Here is a 24421-nt window from a genome sequence, read left to right on the forward strand (position 1 = left end):
TGTGCCTAATGATGTGGGATATTTAGAAGTTGAATCACATGTAGTTAAAAAAAAAAAGGAGAATATTCCAAGTTGAAATGTTACTAAATCCCAGAAATGACTCAGCTATAATGTCAATGAATGTTACATTTAACAGCTTGACATCATATTATCAAATGCAAGTAAACTTTTGAAACATTTAAATTATTTTTGGCAAAAAATAATGCAAATGTAAATGTTTCAAAAGTTCACTTGCATTTCATATTTCGATAATATGATGTCATGCATCCAACAAGCAGTGTGGGTGAAAATTACATGTAAACTATTTTAATAGACATAAGATTTTTGGTAACAGTACTGAGAAAAATACACCTTCCACTTACAAACCATGCAAAAAATGAAATAAAGTAACCTGCGATTGTCCTGTACATATTTTGAATAGTTAAATATGTGTGTTAATAGAAATAAAAAAAATTTTGGAAGCAAAAAGCATCCATTCAGATCGGTTTTTCTAAAGGAAAACAAACCAGTTTATTATTTCCCTCCTCTCGCCGCTTCACTCCAGTCCAGCGGGTGGCGCTAAAACACATCCGTTTGTTTGACAAACACCATTAAACCTCAGAGGAAGAAGTTCAGTTTCACGCGTTCTCTGTTGTTTTGTTGTGATGCTGGTTTAATACAAACGGTTAGAATTGTTGTTTCTGTAAATATCAAAATACAGCTTTTAAATCAGGTCAGTAATAACTGTAATATTCTCATCTTCACAGTCGTGACTAAGTGTTGAAGCAGGAATATCTGGAGGAGTATCAGCTGAACTGAGATCTGCTGTGAAGATGGTGTTTGTTAAAGAGGAGAGTGAGGAGAACATGATTGAACCAGAATCCTGCAGAATAAAACAAGAGGAACCAGAAACTTGGGGAATAAAACAGGAGGAACAAGGAGGTTGGTGTTTATTCTTCATTCATCTTTAATGGCTGTTTGTGTTACATCCACAGATCCTTTATGTAAAAAAAAAAGACCTTAACTCTCATTAAAATGTCTTAAATCCATGTTTCAAAGTTCTTAGGGAAATGTGACTGAACTGACACTGAGGAGATTTAAACATTAGACTTTATTTTTGCTTTTTGGAATCATAAAACTGTGTTGAACTCGGAGCGTATGAGATTCAATTTGTCTTTATGCTAGTAGAAGCCACATTTGAAGTAAAGTCGCTATAGGACTGTGGTTATTTTCAAGCATGTGAATGTGTCAGTAGAGAATTATTTGCTTGTTACATTTCACTGTAAATCAGTAACAGTTTTGCAGCAGGTTTGCAAACAAACTGTAATATATAAACCTGACAGCATTGTCACAACATGCAAACAAGTAAACTTGTTTATTCTAATATCTGATCTGAGATCAGTGATTTCTGATGTGTAATTATTCAAGTTCAGTCAGATTTTATTTGTCTCAAAATTGTTTGATGGTGGTGGTGTGTGTCAGTAAATCAAGTCAGTGACCAAACTAAACATTGTTTCTCCTAATAGCATGAATATATCTGTTATTTAAATAGTTAAATTACAGAAAGCTGTTTGCTGGAGCTGTCAATCACGCAGCACCCACTTAAAACTCTCGTTACAATGAATGGTTCTCTTAAGCCTGTGTTATACTTTCCGCTTGTGCAATCCGGATGCGTACACGGACAGCGTGGACGTAGACTGCTTGTATTTATACTACCGATGTACGCTGGTGGTCTGCTCCGCGGACATGTTCCATACAATCGCATTAAGCCCGGCTCACATTCTGCGATTTTGGCCACGATTTGGTCGTCTGAGACAAATTTTGAAAATCCTAAAAGATTCCTATAATCATAGGCTAAAATCCGTAGTCTTTGATCGCTGGTTTGACATGTTCACCGACAGCCAATTAATGGCTGTTGCGATCAAATTTCACCTCTGACGAAATTCTGGCAGTGTCAGAAGATTTGGCGCAGTCCTGCAGTGTGACTACCCCTACGATGAATGTCAAATTGTCGTTTTTTCAAGGCAAGCTATGAGCAGAATTAATGCTTGAGAATTATTCTATCAGTCATAAATTCCGCCGATCCCGTCCTCCGCTCATGGAATTCATCTGATATGTTGCCTTTTCTATATAAACACTGGTTGCGCCGCTGTTTTCATGTGGGTGTGTAGAGCTGCATAAACTATTCTTCTTAAATATGCCGGTATTACTGCCATTCATATACTTTACATGACAGCCAACATTTCGGTCCGGCGTGCAATGCAGTTTGCAGTCACTGGACGTTTATGGGTTGATCATGTAAAACTCCGGACAAGTTTTCGTGCACGCACCCGTTTTATCTTGACATTAATGACAACTGAGATCCCATAGTGTGACATGATCAGCATGTTCGTACAGTCTGACAAGTACAATCCTAAAGGACTTTTAAAAAATAGCACAGTGTGAGCCCGGCATTAGATCGGCTTGAACAGTAAACAAACGTGAACAAACAATTGCCCAGAGTTATTGCACATCTGGCTGTCTTATATTGTTTTATCGATTGCTTGTAGAAGTGCGGGTAGCGACCGACTTGCTTTTGCAGCCTACTGACGGACAAGTACGCGCGGTCACAAAAAAATGGGAGGCACGCAGATGTCTTCGCAGAGCCTCCGCGCACACCCTCCGATAACGATTTTTACGTCACACATACCATAGCGGACCTAGCGGACTCGCGCACGCGGAAAGTATAACACAGGCTTTACACAACACAATGAACCTTTTACAGTATTTACATGTTTGCTGTTAGTTAAAATGAAGCATTTCGTGAGAGTGCAGAAAAAAAGAGACGTAATGATGAGATCAAAGAGACTGTCAGATGCTCAGCGCTACAACCTTTCATGTGATGAGAGTAGATCTAAATATATAAAGCTATAGCCTAATTAACACTTTACATGGTAAAATAATCTCAACAGCTGTAATGGTAAAAACATAAGAAGTATTACATGTGGAGCAGTCTCAAATACTTTTACTATGTAAAGATGTTAGCCAGTCACAGCAGACACGTCCCTTCTAACAGAGCGTTCAAATCAGATGCTAAAATCATCATTTATTTCTATTAGTGTTGTCACGGTAACAAAATTTCAGCATTCGGTACCGATACCAGTCAAAATCCACGGTTCTCGGTACCAATTTCGGTACCACATGCTAATTAAAAAACACATTGTTTTTAATAATAAAGTCAAACAAAAATAAAATGTGCAAAAATCAATGCCATTCTTTATACTTATAAAAAAAGTATGAAAAACAGTAAACAGTAAAGTTTCACCCAAATTTAATTTGTCTTTTAATTAATGAAATTTAAACGCATTTTATTTTTTTGCTAAATAAAGGGGATTTACTATTAAAATTAAAATATGGAAGAAATATTGTGATTTTATTTCTTTAAAAATAAATATTAATTTTTTTCAACAGTAGTAAGAGTATCACATACATTCTACTAAATAATAGTAATATATTTCTGGCACAATGTCTTTAAGATAAACTTTTATTTTGACGGGTTGCCGTGAATAGGCCTACCTTTACATATCTGTGTGTAGCTTATGATATGACGCTGGTTTTACTCAAATGAAACGGTAAAATGCTCGTGAAGTGACTCTCAGAGCTGTTCTGGAGACGTTGTTTATGTATTTTTGTCCTCATTGAGACGGCAGGTGCTGAAATCACCGCGAGTGTCACACGCGCTTCATGTAGTAAAAAAAAATATATAAAAAAAAAACACGCGTCTCTGCCATTCATTCATTAATTCAAACAAACAGAGGCTTGCAGAACATGCAAGATTCATATCTGAATCGACTTTTGCGGCTTAATACTTACAGATACTAATCCATGTCGCGATTTAATTTAAGTGTAATGACCTACTTTTGATTAATTGATCCAAACTTTGACAAATTCCGTGACATTCCGTGCTAAACTGTAAATTCCGTTTTTATAACTGGATTCCGCGATTCCGTCCGTGTTTTCTGCATCGCGGAAATCATAGGGCCGTACGCGTCAAGAACCGGGTTGACCGGGTACTCGGTACCACCGGTACTTACAAAAACCTGGTACCGTGACGTTTTCATTTTTTTTGTACCGACTTGGTACCGAAGTACCGGGTCTTTTGACAACACTAATTTCTATGTAAGGACATTATAAATGTGCACCTCATGAAACATAAAATAATAATAAAAATGCAGTTCATGACCCCTTTAAAAAGTATTAAAGTTGAAGCGCTGATACCTGCAGATTCCCTGTAGACAGCTGTGGAATAATGTAGATTAGGCAAGTACTTTTCACAATACTTCAAAAGGTACATTTACACAACAATATATTTTGCTTCTTAAAATTTTCGTATACAGACAACAGCATTGTGAAAGGGATCCCCATTTGTAAAAACAGTAACATCATGCACGTGTATTACGTGTTCAGTCGATAGATGTGTAGTGTTTCTTTACAAAATCGCCATCTACTGGCCTGTCAGCACAATGCGGTGTTGTTTTCGTCTGTGCACAAATATTTTATCCTTTTTATTTTTCAATTGTCCCAAGTGATTTTCATCTTTATAATGATTTCTTTTTAGGCCTGATGAAAATGAAAGAAGAAAGACAAGATCTGAATGAGGTGGAGGAGAAATATCAGTGTCAGAAAGATCATGATGCGATTGGAGAAAAATCAGTGAGCTGCAGCATTCAAATAACGGACGTCAAAAAGCCTTTCAGCTGTTTTCAGTGCGGAAACACTTACAAACATAAAGGAAGCCTTACGAAACACATGATAATTCATAGAGAGGAAAATCCTTTCAGCTGTTTTAAGTGTGGAAACATTTTCACATGTAACAAAAACCTTATGGATCACATGAGAATTCATGCTGGAGTAAAGCCTTTCAGCTGCTCTGAGTGTGGAAAGAGGTTTACACAGAAAGCACATCTTCAGAATCATTTGGCAACTCACTCTTCAGAAAAGCCTTTCAGCTGCTCTCAGTGTGGAAAGTCTTTCAGACTTAAAGCAACCCTTAAGAAGCACATGTTAATTCATGCTGGAATAAAGCCTTTCATCTGCTCTGAGTGTGGAAATAGTTTTACACAGAAAGGACAACTTGACAATCATTTGGTAACTCACTCTTCAGAAAAGCCTTTCAGCTGCTCTCAGTGTGGAAACACTTTCACACGTAAAGAATACCTTAAGATTCACATGTTAATTCATGCAGGAATAAAGCCTTTCAGCTGCTCTCAGTGTGGAAAGAGTTTCGCACATAAATCAAACCTTAAGAAGCACATGTTAATTCATACTGGAAAAAAGCCTTTAACCTGCTGACATCACTGAATTTAATAAACTGCCTTTTGAAAAAACTGAAAATTGATTGTCCTTTTACATTGACACACTATTTTCCTATTTGATAGTGTAAAGGTGCTTTGACGTAATCTGTATTTTTAAAAGTGCTATATAAATAAAGGTGATTTGACTTGACCTGCTCTCAGTTTGGAAAGACTTTTACATAGAAAGGACACTAAGGTTCATTTGGTAACTCGCACTTCATAAAAGCCTTTTACCTGCTCTGTGTGGAAGGTCTTTTTGCGCATGTTCCTTTAAATGCTAATGAGCTCTGCTCACCCCACCCCTCGCTTCAGAGGTGATGAGCCATTCTCTGACACTGTAAACTTTAGCCGTGGAACTCGCTAACTAGCACAGCCTGTAAGTTCATGTGTTCATGTTGTGAGATGCAGAGAAAATCACCGCGAGTTCACGTGTGCTTCGGTATTTGTGTAGTAAATGAAACCGCGTCTCCGCCATTCATACATACCGAGGATAACGGAACATGCAGGATTCATATTTAAACCGTCTTTTTGCGTTTTAATATTCACATACACTAGTTCATATCGCGAATTGAATTAAGTGACAGACATTCTTTTATTCATCCAAAACTTGACGAATTCCGTGGCATTCCGCGCTATAGAGTAAATTCAGTTTATATGAATGGACTCCGCCATCCTGTCCGCGTCTTCTCGGAAACCATGACCCTAGAAATTTAAGCACACTTCAGAACATTTCGGTTTACCATGTGTTGTGTTTTAAAGAGTTGTAGTGGTGTCATCATGTCTCTCTCTCTCTCTCTCATGCGCCCAAATGCATTCTCAGGTACCGAAATTTGGTACCGAATGATTTAGTGTGAATCGATACTCGGTAGTACCGACGCAATTCGGTCGGTACCCTTAAAAGTACCGAGTTCGGTACCCAACCCTAGCACCCACCCACTCCCGCGATATATTCACTCTTTGTTCACTCGCTGTCCGCTTAGAATAATTTTCTTCCCGAATCTCACATTTAAATTTCCTCTACTAAAAGAAAAAGAGATAGGCTAACAAATAAACGTGTAAATAAACTGTCTTGTTTGACGACCCACTCGGGTGATCACCTGAAATAGTCGTTAATGACTTGTATCAGGCAAAAGTCAAAACTCCCAATTATTACAGACATGTGATATTATAGCTAACTCTGCTCATGCATTTAAACAAGACAGTGGAAAAAAAAAAAAAAGGTAAAACCCTACAAAGTCATCCAATGTATAAAATCTCCCTACTGCATGCATTAGAAGGTTTTGGAAGAGCCACACTCTGTTGTCTGTGGTTGGACCAGGAAGGTCCCAGGCAAGACAAAGATTGAGAACTTGTGTTTTTTCTTCCTCTGACAGCTCCATGTCTTCGGATAACTGGAAGAGAAAAAAAACACAAAAAAAACCCTAGTAAAGTTTCAATAGATTTTTTTCACATTTCCGGGTTTCTCAGCAGCGGAACTCGTCATAGTTGTGTAAACTTCGAGAGCAGTGAATGAGACAGTACCACAAATAAATTCTTAGCATTCTCATTTGCTCAAATAGCAAAATAAATCTCCACGATAGTGTTTATGACTTTCAAAAAAAGAAAAGAAATTGAGGGAGACTGATAATGTCAGTCAGAAGAGAGAACGAAGTCAAATTTTCCGTTCCTCCCATAGACGCTGCATTAGAAACACCCTTGCATTAGCATTAATATTTTTTGTAATTTGATGCAAAGGCGATATAATACAAAGTAGTGTTATAAAGGTACATACATTTAAAAAAAAAAAAATTACATAAAACGTTTGAGGATTTATGATGCTGAAGACAAACGCATCATCACAATCTTGTGAAAAGGGCCCATATATAATTTTAAAATGTAATTCAATAGCACCCACCAGTGTAATTGTTTCTCTGTGATCAATATCAGGGCAGTCTTCCAAGCACAGCAAAGAGGATACTTCCTCTTGTGAACCCCCAGTGAGGAAACAAATAAAAGTAGGGCTTAGTCCTGAAAGTGTAGGACCTCTGTGAAGATAGGAATGTCCTATGAGCCGGCCAGCCATGGTAAAAAGATCACTTTCCACCAAAATTGTGGATGCTGATGGGACCAAATGATCTGCCTCACCATCAAAAAGTCTGGTTATCCTTTTGACAAATGTTAGAAAAATGACAAGAAAAACAGGCATTGGAGTAAAATCAAACAGAAAGGATATATTGAGATATATAAAACAGTAGATTGTTTTATATATCTCAATCTTAAACGCAAACCTATGTTGAAATTGAATCCAGGTTTCAGTTTATTCATCATTGTTGAAAAGACATGTCGTGTAACTCCTTTACCAACCGCAGCATCACCTTAGGAAAAAATGAAGTCACATCATTTTAAACTAAATATAACTGCACCGTCTTTAAAACTTTGCAAAACAATATCAACATCACTATGGGAAAATTGTGGGTCATTACCTTTTAAGTTGAACTTCACTGGAGCAGCCCAATTCACATGTTCTTGCTTGTAGAACAAAAAGACTGCACTATCTTGTTCTTCCAAGTCATCAGTAACCTTAATAGTCAGAGTTAGACTTGGGCTGTCCTCATTTTGACAGCAAATCTCTTGGACAAAAAGCTGACTAGCCTTCTTTGGGCACGGTTCAGTTTTCCATGCTGGAAGGAAAGGGGGGAAAAAAACAAATCACAAGAGCAGCACCATTCAAGAAACTGTCAACCCTGCTGAAGAAAACAACTTCCATTTCAACATTGTTTGAGTGAGTAATTAATGACAGAATTAAATTTTTGGGTGAACTATCCCTTTAAACTAACATTTTATTACTCCAGGTAACGTTAATTATTCTATGTTTCATTCAGTTCCACTGTTACATTCATTGCGGTAAAAAGAAGACTGCATTATCATTCCCACAGCAAGCATTGTCCTCACGATACAATACAAAAGTATGTGCAATCTGTCAATTGAAATGTAATATTCACTCAAATCCAAACACTGACTTTTTTTTTGTTTGGTTTGGGCTGGGCAGTGTACAATGCTATTGTTGTTAATGAGATAACTGTACTGAATATGTCTGTTATTAAAAAAGACTATGTCATGATTCCTCAGGCTCAAATGGTTGTTTTTAGTAATTGCACTGCTTGTAATTTTATTTATGTCTATAAGATCACCTGTCTGTCAAAAACTTGTTTAAAATAAAAATGTTATGGTCCTGTATTAGGCAAATAACAAACTGAAACAATTACATCTTTATTCAGACATGACAACAACAAAAAATAAAATTTTGTATGGTCTCCTTTGACCTTGATAACAGCTTCTGTTCTTCTTGTCATTGTTTTTTTGTACTTTTCCAGAGTTTTTATTTAATAACTGAGCATAAAAGAAGCCTAGAATTTGAAGACGCAAAAGCCCCTTAGCGCTGAAAATTAAACATTTTACACTTTGTCCACTTGAAGTTCATTAAGTGCCCTCCTGAGGAAGGCGCGAAGACTCCACATGACATCTTTGAAGGTAATGTGTACAGATCATAGACTGTAAAAAAAAAAAAAAAATGGACGACGCGATTCGTTTGGAGCCAGAGTCTGCGCAGTAGAGTCGTGAGGTGGAGCCGCGGAATCAAACTCCCGCAGACCCAATCAACCATAACGACACGCCCCGTTTTTATAGCATCAAATTACTAGCTAAAATCAAACTTATCACAAAAACGAACAATTGAACATATATCAGTGTGATAACAGCTACCTTAAATGACCAAAACCATATTTCGGAAAATTGTATTGGAAGTGTAGTTTATTTTTTTATTTTGACTGAAGTCCCATTTGTTTACATGGAGAGGGCGGGGTTTATGACCTGTACTGCAGCCAGCCACCAGGGGGCGAAAATAAATAAATACAAATAAAAATTATAGGCTAAGCAAAATATAAACAAAACTGAGCTGAATGTTATTCAAGGACAGCACATCCTCACTTTGCTCCATCCTTATTCTGCTCTGTCACTCATCGACGACCTGCCTGTTCTGTCACCACTGGTAGGCTACAACCTGCTCTGAGGACCGTTATGCACATGCTGCGTGCACATACCCCGCAAATGAAACACATGACGCAGAGAGCACTGGTTCATGTGTGCAGCGCGTGCATAACAGTCCTGACTGCAGGCTGTACCGGTGGTCAATGAGAATAAAGCATATGCTGTTCTGAAAGGACGTCGGGAACAGGATATTGTTAAATCGCCCGCTCCCGTTCAAATTACACCAGAGTTACCGACCACTACCACGTTTATTTTTTTTTCAGGAATTTAATCCCGTGTCGCAAGAAATCTGGTTGGATCCCACGGCAATGCAGACCTCTACCTTATACTCACGTCTTCTGTAAGTGAAGCTGGATCACAAATTATTTGCGCGAACATAGACGCATTTAGGTAGATTGGGGGCACATTCCCTTCAAAAACAAAATCAAGCCACTGTGTCTTCAGCAGCTCAGATATCAGGAGTAAATGATGACTGCTATGTTCATTATATCGATGTATCCTCAATCGCTTAGGAGCCATTCTCATCTGCTCCTGCTCTTGCTCTGGCGTCGAAACAATGGAGGACTGATGACAGACCACTCAGAACAGGTCTGTGCTAAAACACCAGTGCCAATCAACAATCGTGGGAAGGGCCTGGGTCTGTCTGATATCACGCAGCCAATAATCTGTAAACGACTTAATCTGAGAAAGGGGTTATGATTTATGGGGATTTTAAAAAACACACACGTAAAAGAATGTTGAACAAATAACATTCCTCTGCATTACTCCATATCATGTATGTAACCCACACATTTTACTATTATGTTCTAATCATTGCTTGTGTATGTCATTTTTAATAACTATTGAATAGTTCATAGGTTTCTATTCATGTTTGGTATTTTTGTGTTTGAGAATTCTGTCCAAAACACAATGATGATGATATCAGTCAATTCTTTGTAAAATGTATCATATTCTTGTTATAGAAATCATGTCTAAATTATACTCTGCAAGAGTGAGGAAATTCAGACTATGTGACTAATAAGATAACACGATTGATTTGCATTTTAATGAGTCAAATAAGTATTCAATCCCCTATCAATCAGCAAGACTTCTGGTTCCCAGGTGTCTTTTATACAGGTAAGGAGCTGAGATTAGGAGTATTTTTTAAAGGGAGTGCTGCTTGTTACTTGTATAAAAGACAACCTGTCCACAGAAGCACTCGATCAATCAGATTCCAAACTCTCCACCATGGCCAAGACCAATCCGAGGATGTCAGGGACAAGATTGTAGACCTACACAAGGCTGGAATGGGCTACAAGACTATCGCCAAACAGCTTGGTGAGAAGGTGACAACAGTCAGTGCGATTATTCACAAATGGAAGAAACTCAAAATAACTGTAAATCTCCCTCAGTCTGGGGCTCCATGCAGGATCTCACATCGTGGAGTTTCAGTGATCATGAGAACGGTGAGGAATCAGCCCAGAACTACACGGGACGATCTTGTCAATGATCTCAAGGCAGCTGGGACCATAGTCACCAAGAAAACAATTGGTAACACACTACGCCGTGAAGGACTGAAATCCTGCAGCGCCTGCAAGGTCCCCCTGCTCAAGAAAGCACATGTACAGACCCGTCTGAAGTTTGCCAGTGAACATCTGAATTATTCAGAGGAGAACTGGGTGAAAGTGTTGTGGTCAGATGAGACCAAAATCCAGCTCTTTGGCATCAACTCAACTCGCCGTGTTTGGAGGAGGAGGAATGCTGCCTATCAGTGGTGGACACAAATCAAGTACTTGAGTAAAAGTACAGATACGTATTATAAAATATTACTCCAGTAAAAGTACTGTTTTTTAAATTTTACTCGAGTGAAAGTACAAAAGTACTTGATTTTGTATGTATTTAAGTAAAAAAGGTACTGATAGATAGATTTATTTTGCAATTTTATATAGACTACTTAATTTAATTTTATATTAGCACATAAGTGACCCTGGACCACAAGTCGCTGGGGTATATTTGTAGCAATAGCCCAAAATACATTGTATGGGTCAAAATTATCAATTTTTCTTTTATGCCAAAAATCATTAGGATATTAAGTAAAGATCATGTTACATGAAGATATTTAGTGAATTTCCTACTGTAAATATATCAAAACTTATTATGAAATATTATGTTACTTACACATGTTAAAATACCATATGAAATAACTTGTACTAAGGATAAGAAAAAACACCTTCAATTGGAATGGTCAGTGTATTGGAATATCACTGGAAGGGCAAATTAATAGAATTACTGTTTATTTATTCAGTTTTTATTTATTAATAATTTATCTAAAATGCATATGCATACATTATAAGCTGATTTTATCATTATAAATTGAAATTCATAATGATAAAATCAGCTTATAATGTATGCATATGCATTTTAGATATTTTTCTGTTAGGTAGTTTCTCACGTTCAGATTCTCTGACATGGACGGGATAGACTGACAAAATAATACATAATAAAGGTTTTTTTTTTTTTTTTGGTGAGGCACCATTGACTTCCACAGTATGAAAAAATAATATGAAGTCTATGGTACCCCACAACTGTTTGGTTACAAAAATTCCTCTAAATATCTTTTGTGTTGAGCAGATTCAGCGGAATAATGAAATTCATACAAGTTTGGAGCAACTTGAGGGTGAGTAAATGATCACAGACTTTTTTGTTTTTGTCAACTATTCCTTTAAGAGTCACAGTTTTAATAACTTAAGTTAGAGCTGCATGATTCTGGTTACATAGAGAATCCCTTTTTTTTTTTCCAAAAAGAATTCTGAACAGACGACTAAAAATAAAATATAATTAACATTTTGTCAGAACTTCTAGTAAATGACTGCAGTATATTTAAAAATGTTTAATCTTGAATGAATTAAAGAAAATTGGTCTGAATGAATGATTAAATGACTGTTAATAGATGCTTAACTTGTTTCATTACTGGATGAATCTGGATTTTTTAATGAATCTGTTAAATGAATGATTCAATGACTAATGTAATATATGTGTTACATGTCTGCCTGTCCTAGTCCTCGTTCTCCTTATTTGGTTTAGTTCCTGCCCTCATTAGTTATTTATCGTTTGATTGTCCCCACCTGTGTTTGATTACGTTGTTTGCTCTTTTGTTCTCTTGCCTTTAAAAGCCCTCAGTTCTCCCTTTGTGATCGTCCGTTCTTAAGTCTGTAATGTTATAATGTTCTGGTATTATGATATTCATTAAATGGGAATAGTGCGTTGAAGATTTTGATTCTCTCGTTATTCATTAATATTTATGTTCGATCCACGCCACAACCACAGACCCGTGACAGAAGAACGGACCAAACCGAAAAGTTTCTCCATGTCGGCAGAAGTCAGGCTGTGGGGTTTGCGGCAGGCTGGTCGGAGATTGGAGCGGTATGTGGAGGAATTCTGCGAGCTAGCCCATCAGCTGAACTGGCGCGACGCCGTTCTTGGTGCAGTTTCTGCGGGGGCTGGACGACGACTTTATCCGATGCGATCTTCCTTCCTCGGATTTTCCCCTGAAAGAACTCCTTAATCTGGTACTGTTGTTAAATGATTCCAACTTCGAAATTCACGAAGTAGTAGAACCCCGTCAGTCTAGTCGTCCAGCCCACACAGAAGCACGCCGCATCGAGCCAGCTCACCAATTGCCCAGAACCCCCACATACCGCACCAATCGCTCGGACCACCTGCCCGATCCCAAATACCCTCGAGTCCTCCTCAGCTCCTCCATCTTCCTCAGTTCTGGTAACCTGCCGCCGACACGGAAAGAGGCGATCCCGCCGAGAAGCACGGCGATCCCGCTGAGAAGTACGGCAAGCCCGCCGACACGGAGTGCGGCTGTCCCGCCGCCAGAGAGTGCGGCTGGTTCCGCCCAGTTCCGCACTGCCCGAGTGCATTCAAGAATCCACGCTACAAGAGCGCCGCTCAGAATCCGCACTGCAAGAGCGCACCCCAGTGCCTGCGCCATGAAGGCGCCTCCCTGTCTCCGCGCTGCAAGAGCGCCCCCTAGAATCCGCGCTGCCCAGAATCAGCGCTGCAAGAGCGCGCCCCAGTGCCCGCGCCACGAAGGCGCCTCCCTGTCTCCGCGCTGCAAGAGAACTGTTACGGCGCGGGACGCGCCTACCGGGAGGGGGAGATACTGTTACATGTCTGCTTGTCCTAGTCCTCGTTCTCCTTATTTGGTTTAGTTCCTGCCCTCATTAGTTATTTATCGTTCGATTGTCCCCACCTGTGTTTGATTACGTTGTTTGCTCTTTTGTTCTCTTGCCTTTAAAAGCCCTCAGTTCTCCCTTTGTGGTCGTCCGTTCTTAAGTCTGTAATGTTATAATGTTCTGGTATTATGATATTCATTAAATGGGAATAGTGCGTTGAAGATTTTGATTCTCTCGTTATTCATTAATATTTATGTTCGATCCACGCCACAACCACAGACCCGTGACAATATGTGACCCTGGACCACAAAACCAGTCTTAAGTCGCTGGGGTATATTTGTAGCAATAGCCAAAAATGCATTGTATGGGTCAAAATGATAAATTTTTATTTAATGTCAAAAATCATTAGGATATTAAGTAAAGATCATGTTACATGAAGATATTTAGTGAATTTCCTACTGTAAATATATCAAAACTTAATTTTTGATCAGTAATATGCATTGCTAAGAACTTCATTTGGACATTTTCTCAGTATTTAGATTTTTTTGCATCCTCAGATTCCAGATTTTCAAATAGTTGTATCTTGGCCAAATATTGGAAAAAGGACACTTATGATTGGTTTTGTGGTCCAGGGTCACATATAATGCTAATATATCCGTCAAAAATGGCTGCTACCATATATAAAAAACCTTACTACTCAGGCTACTGGTAAATTGCTGCTAAAAACTGGTCAGGGAAGTATATAAATCTGAACATTATTTTATTGTCAAAACACTGCACATAAATACATATATGATCAACAAATCATATGTACAAATGATCAGTAAGTAGGTTAAATGATCACACAGGTCAAAACGTTTTACTTCACTTTTTTACAACTTTGGGATCTAAACTGGGAATCGATAAGAACTGAAATCAATAAGCAGAATCAGAATGAATAAAATTCAAACAATACCAACCCTAGCCACATGTTGTGAAGTTCACTGATTTCTGAGCATTTTATGAACACTGATCAGTTGATGGCAAAATTCAAAAAGACGGTTCTTTGGTGCAATGTGCACACCCATGGTCATACTGAGAGAGTATGATCCAGTTTTCTGAAGAGACTAAAGATTTGTTTTCTTTTCAATGTTTGCTTTGTTTGCCTAAAATGAACCATATCATAGCCTTCAATATCTCTTTGAAAAAGAACTTAGCAACTTTTAAACAAGTATTAAAATGAGTTAAATGTAGCTGTAGGAGTGTTAAATAAAAAATATAGATGATTATCTTCATTCAGTTGTTCCATTTCTATTGGTTTGGTAACATAACAGCTCTTAATTCCAAAGATAATACAAGCTAATCAGTGTATTCAGTAGGTTGCATTAGTGTCATAAGGTATTGTGAGTATACAACGTGACAATAAAACAATGCATATACTTTTTACTTTTGATACTTAAGTACTTTTAAAAGCATGTACTTCCGTACTTTTACTTAAGTAAAAACCTGGCTTTACAACTTTCACTTGTAGTGGAGTAGTATTTGGGTAAATGAAGTAATGAAGTTGTGTACTTTGTCCTCCTCTGCAGGTGTAGATGTAATTAGTTACTCAGTTGAGATGGGAGAAACCAAAAGGGCCATTACAGGGGGACCAGTGTTGACAATTTAGCAATTTTGTAGTTAGATTTAGCGACTTAACCACCCCTTTTGAGATTTTTTTCAAAAATGTAGAGACAAATATAGCAACTTCTGGGACAAACCTTATCTAAGTTCTCATCTTGCCCACTGATCTTCAGGTGCATCTCAATAAATTAGAATGTCGTGGAAAAGTTCATTTATTTCAGTAATTCAACTCAAGCAGCGTAAATCGTAAACAGAACACTAGCCAGGACAAAACAATCTACTCACAACGCGGAGCAGGAAAGTAGGGTCTTATAAGGGAGTGGGGGAATAAGCGACAGGTGGGGGGAGAGTCAGCTCGTGATCCGAGCACTCCCGCTGCACCATCAGCGCTGACTGCCCAGACCACGAGCTGCCGAACCTGACAGGACAACACAGACAGCAAGAGGAGCCGGGAAGGCACCCTGACCCGTGACACAGTGCCACCTTGTTTGATCCGACATCACATTATTACTAAACATTTATAAAATTAATTTGAGAATAATTTATGTGCATTTGTTATTCTCTTGATATTCTCTTATCTCCTGAGTTTACAGTTTGTGGATTTATAATAAATACAATTTTTGTTCATCATCTCCTTCATCGTGTGCTTTACTACAGCCATACCTGACAGACAGAACCTCTAAGCAAGTAATAATTAACTTGCATTATGTAAAAACACAGCTCACATTATGGTATTGTAAAACAAGTCTATGTAAATGTTATCTTATTTGTGTAAATCACTTTCCCGGAATCAAGAACATTCTTGCAGGTGAAAAGTTGTAAATAAAGTTAATAATTACATTTCATTTTTTTTAAAAGCATTGAATTTAACTTGACAAGTTTTGTGGTGAATAACTTTATTAAAATGTTGTAAAACATTTGGTGAGATTTACACGCATATTCTGAGGCCTGTTTCAGAAAGGAGGTTAAGTTTTGTTAACCCTGAAATGGGGGAAACTTTAGGTTTTCCGTTTCAAAATGGGAGGTTTGTCAAACCCGAGAAGGCAGGGCAAGTCAAGCCCATTTCTGAAAGAGAGGTAACATACTCAGAGTCAGTTACCATGGTGACTTACTCTATAACCTGGTCGGGGGCAGGTTTTTTTCCGGTAAACCCAGATTTTCTTACGGCCTCCTCCACTTTTTTAGTGCAAGCGATGTTTAAATACTTTATTAATTTATTCACACTGCAAAAATGCTTTTCTTACTGCATATTTTTGTCTTATTAAAAGTACATATACGTACTTAAATCAAGATGCATTTTCTATATAAGTAAAATTATTTAGTCTAAATTAAGTGCTAAATCTTAATTCAAACAGAAAACAGGATTATTCGGAGTGTCTATTTACAAGTGCAAATAGCGCATCTTGTTGTTAGTAAATCACACAAGGTTAAAAATGATGCACCCAGTTCACATGGCGTACAGAGTAGCATGTAAAGCACATACTGTACATCTAACTTGTGACAGAGATGACGTGGGTTCGAGTCTTATGTTCAATAAAAATGAAGAAAATTTTCTAAAAGTGGAAGTAAATTGCATAATGAGTGTTTAATAATAATAAAGGTATTTATAATTTTTATAATCATTTACACTCTGTTATTACTGCACCCTGTTAATGTACAAATAGCAGCTAGCTACTTGTAAGAAAATATGCTATTTCCACTTAGCGTAAATGGCCCCTGCATTATTTTTCTTACCAAATTGGCAGAATTTGTAAAATAAGAAAACTGCACTTAAATTATTTATTCAGTTATTTTGCCCGTGGGATACCATGAAAATGATTATTAGTTCAATAAGTTACTGTGGTGCCAGTTTTCACCTCTGATATTATAACAGTGATAAGAATTAAACTTGTATTGACTGAAGTATGAGAACGTCTTATTGTCGGTTACTGTTGCCATGGTGAATCGTAATATCGGAGCTCTATTGAGCATTGCTTTTCATAGTCGTGGTGCATACACTTAACTCAAAGTCATTTTACTCAGAGTTGATTGAACTAACTCAATTTAGAGTTTACCATCTCAGGGTAAGTCAACTCAGAGTTCAAGTTTGAACTCTTGTTGGTTGAACCTCCTTATTGAAACAGGCCCCTGTTATTGTCACGCCATGGACTGTTCTGTGTGTTTCGTTTAATTTCCTTCGTGTCCATGTGCGCTCGCTCAAGTCTGCCGCCCGCTCATCACTCAAGTTCGCCAGCTGCTGCTCAGTCAAACCCACCAGCCATTCTTCAGTCAAGCCTGCCGGCTGCGCCAATGTCAAGCCCACCAGCTGCGGCTCACACAAGCCTGCTGACAGCTCCGCAGTCAAGCCGAGCTGTGCCTGCTCCTCCAGAGCGCCCTCCAGTGCCAACTCTTTGAATTTAAGCCCAGGAAGGGCTCCTGATCCCCCGTTTAGCCCAGGGAGGGCTCCAGTCTCCGAATTCAGCTCTTTTTTTGAGGGGGGCAAATGTTTTTATTTTATTTCATTTTTTATGGGGGTGCTTTGGTATTTCTTGGGGGTGCTGGAGTACCTGCTAGCCCCTCCCTAGCACCGCCCCATGGTCACATGGATTATTTTACCAATCTCCTTGCTACGTTTCTGGACCTTGATCGTGTAAGGACCCTTGCTGTCTAAGGAGGGTCTGAGAGCTCTCAGATTCCATCAAAAATATCTTAATTTGTGTTCCGAAGATGAACGGAGGTCTTACAGGTTTGGAACGACACAAGGGTGAGTAATTAATGACAGATTTTTATTTTGGGTGAACAAACCCTTTAATGGTCATAAGTGTTGGAGGACACATTGCACAAACATTGTGAATAGAGCTAAAGATAAACTAATCATGATTAACAATTAACTGTACTACTTTTTATCTGAAGCAATATAGATAAAAGTACAAAGACAGTAAATCAGGACACTATAAAAAGAGCATGAGGGGCTGTGGGGATGACAGAACAAGAGCTAAAGAATGAAGTGTTTGGTATGTACACTGCTGCTGTTGGAAAGCTTTGTGCTTGCTGTACAGCAGCAGGTAGATGGAGGACTCACTGAAAATGAGATCAGCCAACAGCTCAGCAATGAGGACAGAAGACCGAATCTGATAGCTGAAGCTTCAACTGACAGCCAACAATACTGCCATGTGAGCTTCTCTGACATCCATGCAGCACTGAGAGAACTGACCACCACCGTTACAGAGCAGAAAGCCAACATAAGAGCCTTAGAGACGCAACTGAGGGAACAACAGACATTTATCCTGGAAGAACTAAACAAAAAAAATGATGGTACCTCATTAAAACATTCACAGTTTTTTCAATGATTCTCAAAGTAAAACAACAATGTGATGCACTGTATAGTGTAAATGTTAGTGTAAAATTGAATGTGAACTGTAATATCTATCTGTTACAATTAGCCTTAGAGACGCAACTGAGGGAACAACAGACATTCATCCTGGAAGAGCTGAACAAGAGAAATGATGGTACCTCACCAAAACATTCACTCTTTTGTCATTGATCCTCAGAGTAAAACACCAGTGCAGTACACTGTATAGTGTAAATCTTAGTGTAAAATTGAATGTGAACTGTGTTATCTATTATAATAAGCAGTGTAAATATCATTTAAAACTATTTTCATTCCTTCACAGAAATGTCAAATCTTACTCAGAGTCAAGTGGAGGAGTTGAGAAAGGAAAATAGAGGTGAAACTGTCACGCTGGTTTTTGTTGTTCTTGTGTTCATGTCTTTTATTTTGTACTTAATTCATACTGTTTGTGTCATGTTCTCATTGGTTGGTTTAGTCATGTGTTCTCCTATTTGCCTTGTTTTGCTTGTTTGTTACTATAGTTACCCTAGTGTGTTGCCATGGTCATTGATTAGCTCCTCCCCCTCATTTCCTCCTAACCTTTTTTAGTCTTGTGTATTGTAGAGGCTGACATTTTTTCGGGAATCCCGCAGGATGGGAAACAAAATCGCTACGAATCACGTGATTGGGACGGGACAGGAAAAAATGTCAGCGGGAGTGGGCGGGACCGGGAATAGTAATGACACCCAACTTTATACACAAATATACCTTTTATAAATAAACTATAAAGTGTATATTTTAATTCTGAACTCAATTCTAGTTGCACCGCCTCTTTATGCTCTCCTCCTGTTTGCTTTGGTGTGACTGGTTAAGTGAATGACGGACAGATTGTTAACGACTGTTCTATGTGGTAATAGAGTACATCGCGCATGACATCCAAACGCTCACCTATCATTCATCAACCTCAAATATGTCTTTTCATCCGAAAGATGTATGTAGTAGCAACTTTACATGGCCGCTCAATATGATGTTAACCTAGAGAAATGTGCGCTACTGAAGTGTTTGTGTGGAAGCTGTAGAGTGGAATCTGAATAGCGCGCTCGCTGCAGAACAGCCGCTGCTGCGCTCACTTACTCTTAAAATCTCCGTAATTTTTGGTCATACAGATAAAAGTAGCCTAATATATCTTTCGAATCTGTAAAGACTCTACGTTTATTTGTGTGCACTCAGAATAACAACGATGTGCTTCTGTAAAGTAACTAAAGCAAACAGGATGCGCTTTCTGCCGTCTAGGTCTCTGTGAACTTGAGCGAGAAACTTCGAAACTCCGTCTATAAAAAATATATCTATAGAGAGTGAAATGTCTACTTTCAAATGAAAAAAATAAATAAATTCAAATAGAAAACGTGTGTGTTAGCATGGATGATTTGCATTGAAATTTAATGTGTGTGCAATGCACACTGTGCATTGTTTAAGCTGGCTTTCAGTTCAATATAATAACAAAAAACTACATTTTGGAGTTTTATTGAACTAAGGTGGGCACGCTGTGATCTGTGCTGTTTACTGTACAAAAAACAACAACACGGGAGTGGGAGGGAATGGGAGTGATTCTTCTGGGACTGGAACGGGACGGGATTTTATTTTGTGGGAGTGGGACGGGAAAGGTTTGAAAATCCACTCCCATGTCACCATCTAGTGTATTGTCAGTCCTCTTGTCAGCCATGTTACAAAGTCGTGTATACAGTCAGCCCTGTACTGCTGTTTGGTGAGTTCATAGTCAAGTCAAGTTTATATAGTTTGTATTGTTTATGTTCACGTTTCGGATTTATTAAATAAACTGCACTTGGGTTCATTAAGCTCACCTACAGTGAACTATGTTACAGAAAGTGTTTGAATGATGTTAAATTTGTTTACATTCTCAGTGTGAAACAGTAATTCATTAGAATATTGTTTATGTTTTGCAATAACAGACAGAGAGATAGCGTTTTCAGCTTCACTATTGCAATCTGGAAACGGTGGAAATGTCGGTCCTTTTACTACTGAAATCACACTAACCTACAAGAACGTCTTCACAAACATAGGGAACGCCTACAACCCAATTACAGGTATTTATCAACGAAATTGAGCCATAAATCACATAGTAATGACAATCCTTCTGCAGTTGTGTAATGTGAATAAGAGAATAAAATGATCTGCCATGTTTCAAAACTATTACACTGTGATTGGTAATTACGCAATCATATAGGTAACAGCTGATTCTCTGCTTTCTCTTCTTATTTGCTTTAGGTGTTTTCACAGCACCACTGAAAGGAGCGTACATGTTCAGAATCTCTGTCTATGGTAATACTGCTCTATCAAATCCATCAACTATTTACCTTATGAAGAATGAAGAGCATGTGGTTATAGCACATGGAGATCAGTCTCAGGGTGTATTAAACTCCTCGAATGGAGCTGTGTTGATCCTGGAGGTTGGAGATGTCGTCTATGTGAGACTTTGGTCTGGCAGGAGAATATACGATGATGGCGAAAACCACAGCACATTCAGCGGTTACCTGCTGTTTCCCTTAAGAGAACAGGAGCTTTGCAAAATGTGATTTCAATTATTCTGAACCTTTGGCGAAAATTTAAGACGAAAATCATTAATGAGAAGTAATGTGTTTGAAATTTGCAACAGATTACTGTGTAAACATCAGTGTAATACATTATACTCAAGTTCTGAGCTGTGTATACATGTAATTTTGTCTAAAGAGTTAAGTTTGCCTTAATCTTTTCACATATAAGAGGTCTTTGTACCATTAAAGCATTCTGAAAGTTTCATAGCTTACAACATATTTCTCATAAAAATAAATATTGGTAACACTTTACAATACGTGTGCACTAATAAGCATTAATTCATGCTTAACTAATGCACAGATAATACTGAAATAATTATCTAAGCTATTCATTAATGATTGCCACATTAGCAACTAATAAAGAGTCTCCCAGATGGAAAAGACGTAGTATTAAATGTATTAAAAATATATTTGAAATTCAAGTAGTATGTTTATAATACATTTGTATTCCCAACATGCTTATCTGATGAGCATTAAAAATATACTGAATTGCATTTTAATATATTTCTAAAAAGTATACTAGAAATACTTTTGTAATAAACACAGGTGCATCTCAATAAATTAGAAAGTCGTGGAAAAGTTCATTTATTTCAGTAATTCAACTCAAATTGTGAAACTCGTGTATTAAATAAATTCAATGCACACAGACTGAAGTAGTTTAAGTCTTTGGTTCTTTTAATTGTGATGATTTTGGCTCACATTTAACAAAAACCCGCCAATTCACTATTCACAATTCACCATTGTATAATGTTACCGACTGTATAATGTGTATAATATAACCTAGGAGCCAGTCCCTCCAGAAACAGTCTGTTCTGTTCTCCAGTGTCCGTCTGTTGGTGCCAACTGGAGACAGCTGTGGAATAAAGAGCTCAGCTAAAATTCCTCGAACATTAGCACTTCTCTAAAGAGATTGGGATGCTTTTCAACATGTTCCAGAAGCTGCAAACACTCCAAAAAAAAAAAAAAAAAAAAAAAAGGATTTAACAATGAACAAGCTATGCTCAAAGTTTTTCAGTTTAAGGGGTCTTCAACGTGTTGGACACACCTCTCTAGTAGAAACTATATCAGGCAAGCATGATAAAAATGAAGAGAGATTTTTGTTACAAAATTATTTCCAAAAATATCATATTAAATAATATTATATCACAGCTATGTAAGGCTGGGTAAAAAATATTGATTTCTTGATTCTAATTTTTATGAGCTGATATCCACTTTTAAATCCCAAGAATCAATCTTTTAGTCTTTGCTATTTTCAGATGATTAATGAACAGAACCTTATACAGCGCCTACCATCTAATAAATACCAATAATCTTTGTAATAATTGAGGTTAGTCATTTTTGATGTAAAACAAAGTCTCAGATTTCAAACATGAAGATAAATAATATAAAAACGTGTATATATTTATGTGGATGAGGAAAAAGTGGAGAATGGATTGACAATGGGCAGGTTGAGTGTGGATATCTAAATCAGAGAAATTCAAAGGTGCACGGGGGTGGAGAGTGGAGGTGATATTACAGCTGATCTGCACATCTGTACAGGGCAACAACTGTATCAGCTGCTTAAATCAGAAATAAAACAAGAATGTACACTTCCAATGGCACAAAATGCCTTTGATATAAGCATTAGTAATTTTTAAAAGGATTGCAAAAATCTCACCGCCTTCATCTTCTCTCTGAACTCGTAGTCTACTATCTCTTCAATGTCTGGTGCAGGAGGCTTAAGGTTGCACACTTGAAGGAATGGTGTCTCAGAAAAGAAGTGTGGCTCGACACCACCATGGATGAGTTAGACGGCAATCATTCGTCCAACCTGCTTGTACATACCATTGTACAAAGTTGCAACACAAACAGACAAACGTATGTAAATATATATACGCAACGGGTCTCGAACCCGGGTCTCCGGTGTTACAAGGAGGCTAAAGACTGATCAGGGGAGTGAGGTTTACCTGCACAGCACCTACTCGCTAAAAACTCAGATAACTCAGTTTTTAACAGTTTTGAAAAATCATGTTTTTTCATTGTGCATTCCAATTAATCTCAATCAAACTGCAGTTGGGTTATTTTGATTAAGTAAAAAACTACATAAAATAAAGCTAACTAACAATAAAACAATAAAAAACATAACATAATAAAAAAACATTTTAAAAATCTCTTTTTGCAAATAAACTCTTCATATACACAGTTCATTATATGAAATTATTGTTATTATCATTATTTAATAACTCTGCTTTTTTCTGTTCAAGACCACATTGTTTGGACCGAGGAGACCAACTCTTCTAGCTGCACAGAATTGAAAAATAAAATAAAATAAATTGTTGTAATTGTACAATCTTCAGGTGTTTAGGATTTGAATAATTTTCAAATCATTGCATTCTTTTTTATTTACACTTTACACATCTAAACTTTTTTTATGTGTATTTTTTGTTTTGGAAACAGTGTTGTAAATATGAGTGTATAATTAGTATGAAATGTACTGACAATTCACTTTTCTTTGAAACAGTGTTTAAACAATAGATCAAGAACTGTTAGTGTACACCTGACCCAGGACATTTATTGGATGTTATTCCTTGTTAGTAAAAGCATAACAAGGCCCAAAACATGGAGAAAATATCTGTAAATAAAGTCTGTGACACACTAGTTAGTGAAATTGGCTCCCAATTAATTTATTTTGAGTTTTGAAATGTGAACAACTGTTGTATTAGTTTCTTCTCACTGTGTAGCACTGTTTTAAGCTTGGTGAATATTATGTAAGCACAGTAAGTAGAAAGTTATGTCAAATTTACTCTAATGTCCTGTTTTATTTGTACTTTGTTTACAGTGAAGTAGTGACTGCTGTGTTAGCAATAACATTAGATGATGAGGTGGTATTTTATTCATTACAGTAGCTGATATGTTTAAATAAGTACTTTCAGATATTTGTTGTCTAAGAGTTATTTAAATTTGACAGAAAAAAGATAGCAGCATGAGTGAATAACATTTAATCATGTAGAAGAGAAAATGCTTGAAATTCTAGATGTATACTACTTGTTCTAGTATACAATTCTAGATGTATACTAATTGTGTGTGTGTGTGTGTGTAAATACATACAAAAAAAATATATATATATATATATATACATATTCCCACATTTGCTCTGTCGAGTTCTTTTTTTTTTTAGATTGTTTGTTCATTTATTCATTAATTCATTCATACAGTATAGGATAGCGTCACTGGAAAATACGCCTAGTTGGTACAACAGAGCATTTTCTTGAAAAGGAATGTAGGGCAGAATTTACGTATAAATACATGGACCATTTTTATGATGTAGGCCGAAAATGAGTTTTCCCCTCTTTGAAAGACCAGCAGCCGCCACTGATTGGTACACTCCAATGGAAAATACCAGTACTGCCCAGTGGA

The 24421-nt window shown here is 37.4% G+C and overlaps 2 protein-coding genes across 2 annotated transcripts; both read left to right on the top strand.

Annotated features, from left to right (window-relative positions):
- Positions 1-529: 529 nt before the first annotated feature.
- Positions 530-9160, top strand: LOC131539424 (gastrula zinc finger protein XlCGF7.1-like). Its single transcript, XM_058774025.1, has 3 exons — positions 530-664; positions 747-921; positions 4577-9160. Exons 2-3 carry the CDS (start codon positions 813-815, stop codon positions 5308-5310), a joined length of 843 nt encoding a protein of 280 aa, XP_058630008.1. The 5' UTR covers positions 530-664; positions 747-812; the 3' UTR covers positions 5311-9160.
- An 8692-nt stretch (positions 9161-17852) lies between these two features.
- Positions 17853-21025, top strand: LOC131539421 (uncharacterized). Its single transcript, XM_058774021.1, has 5 exons — positions 17853-18397; positions 18526-18591; positions 18757-18810; positions 20384-20518; positions 20700-21025. Exons 1-5 carry the CDS (start codon positions 18085-18087, stop codon positions 21005-21007), a joined length of 876 nt encoding a protein of 291 aa, XP_058630004.1. The 5' UTR covers positions 17853-18084; the 3' UTR covers positions 21008-21025.
- Positions 21026-24421: the final 3396 nt, after the last annotated feature.

Source organism: Onychostoma macrolepis, chromosome 04 (assembly GCF_012432095.1).
Source record: "Onychostoma macrolepis isolate SWU-2019 chromosome 04, ASM1243209v1, whole genome shotgun sequence".
Lineage (NCBI taxonomy): Eukaryota > Metazoa > Chordata > Actinopteri > Cypriniformes > Cyprinidae > Onychostoma > Onychostoma macrolepis.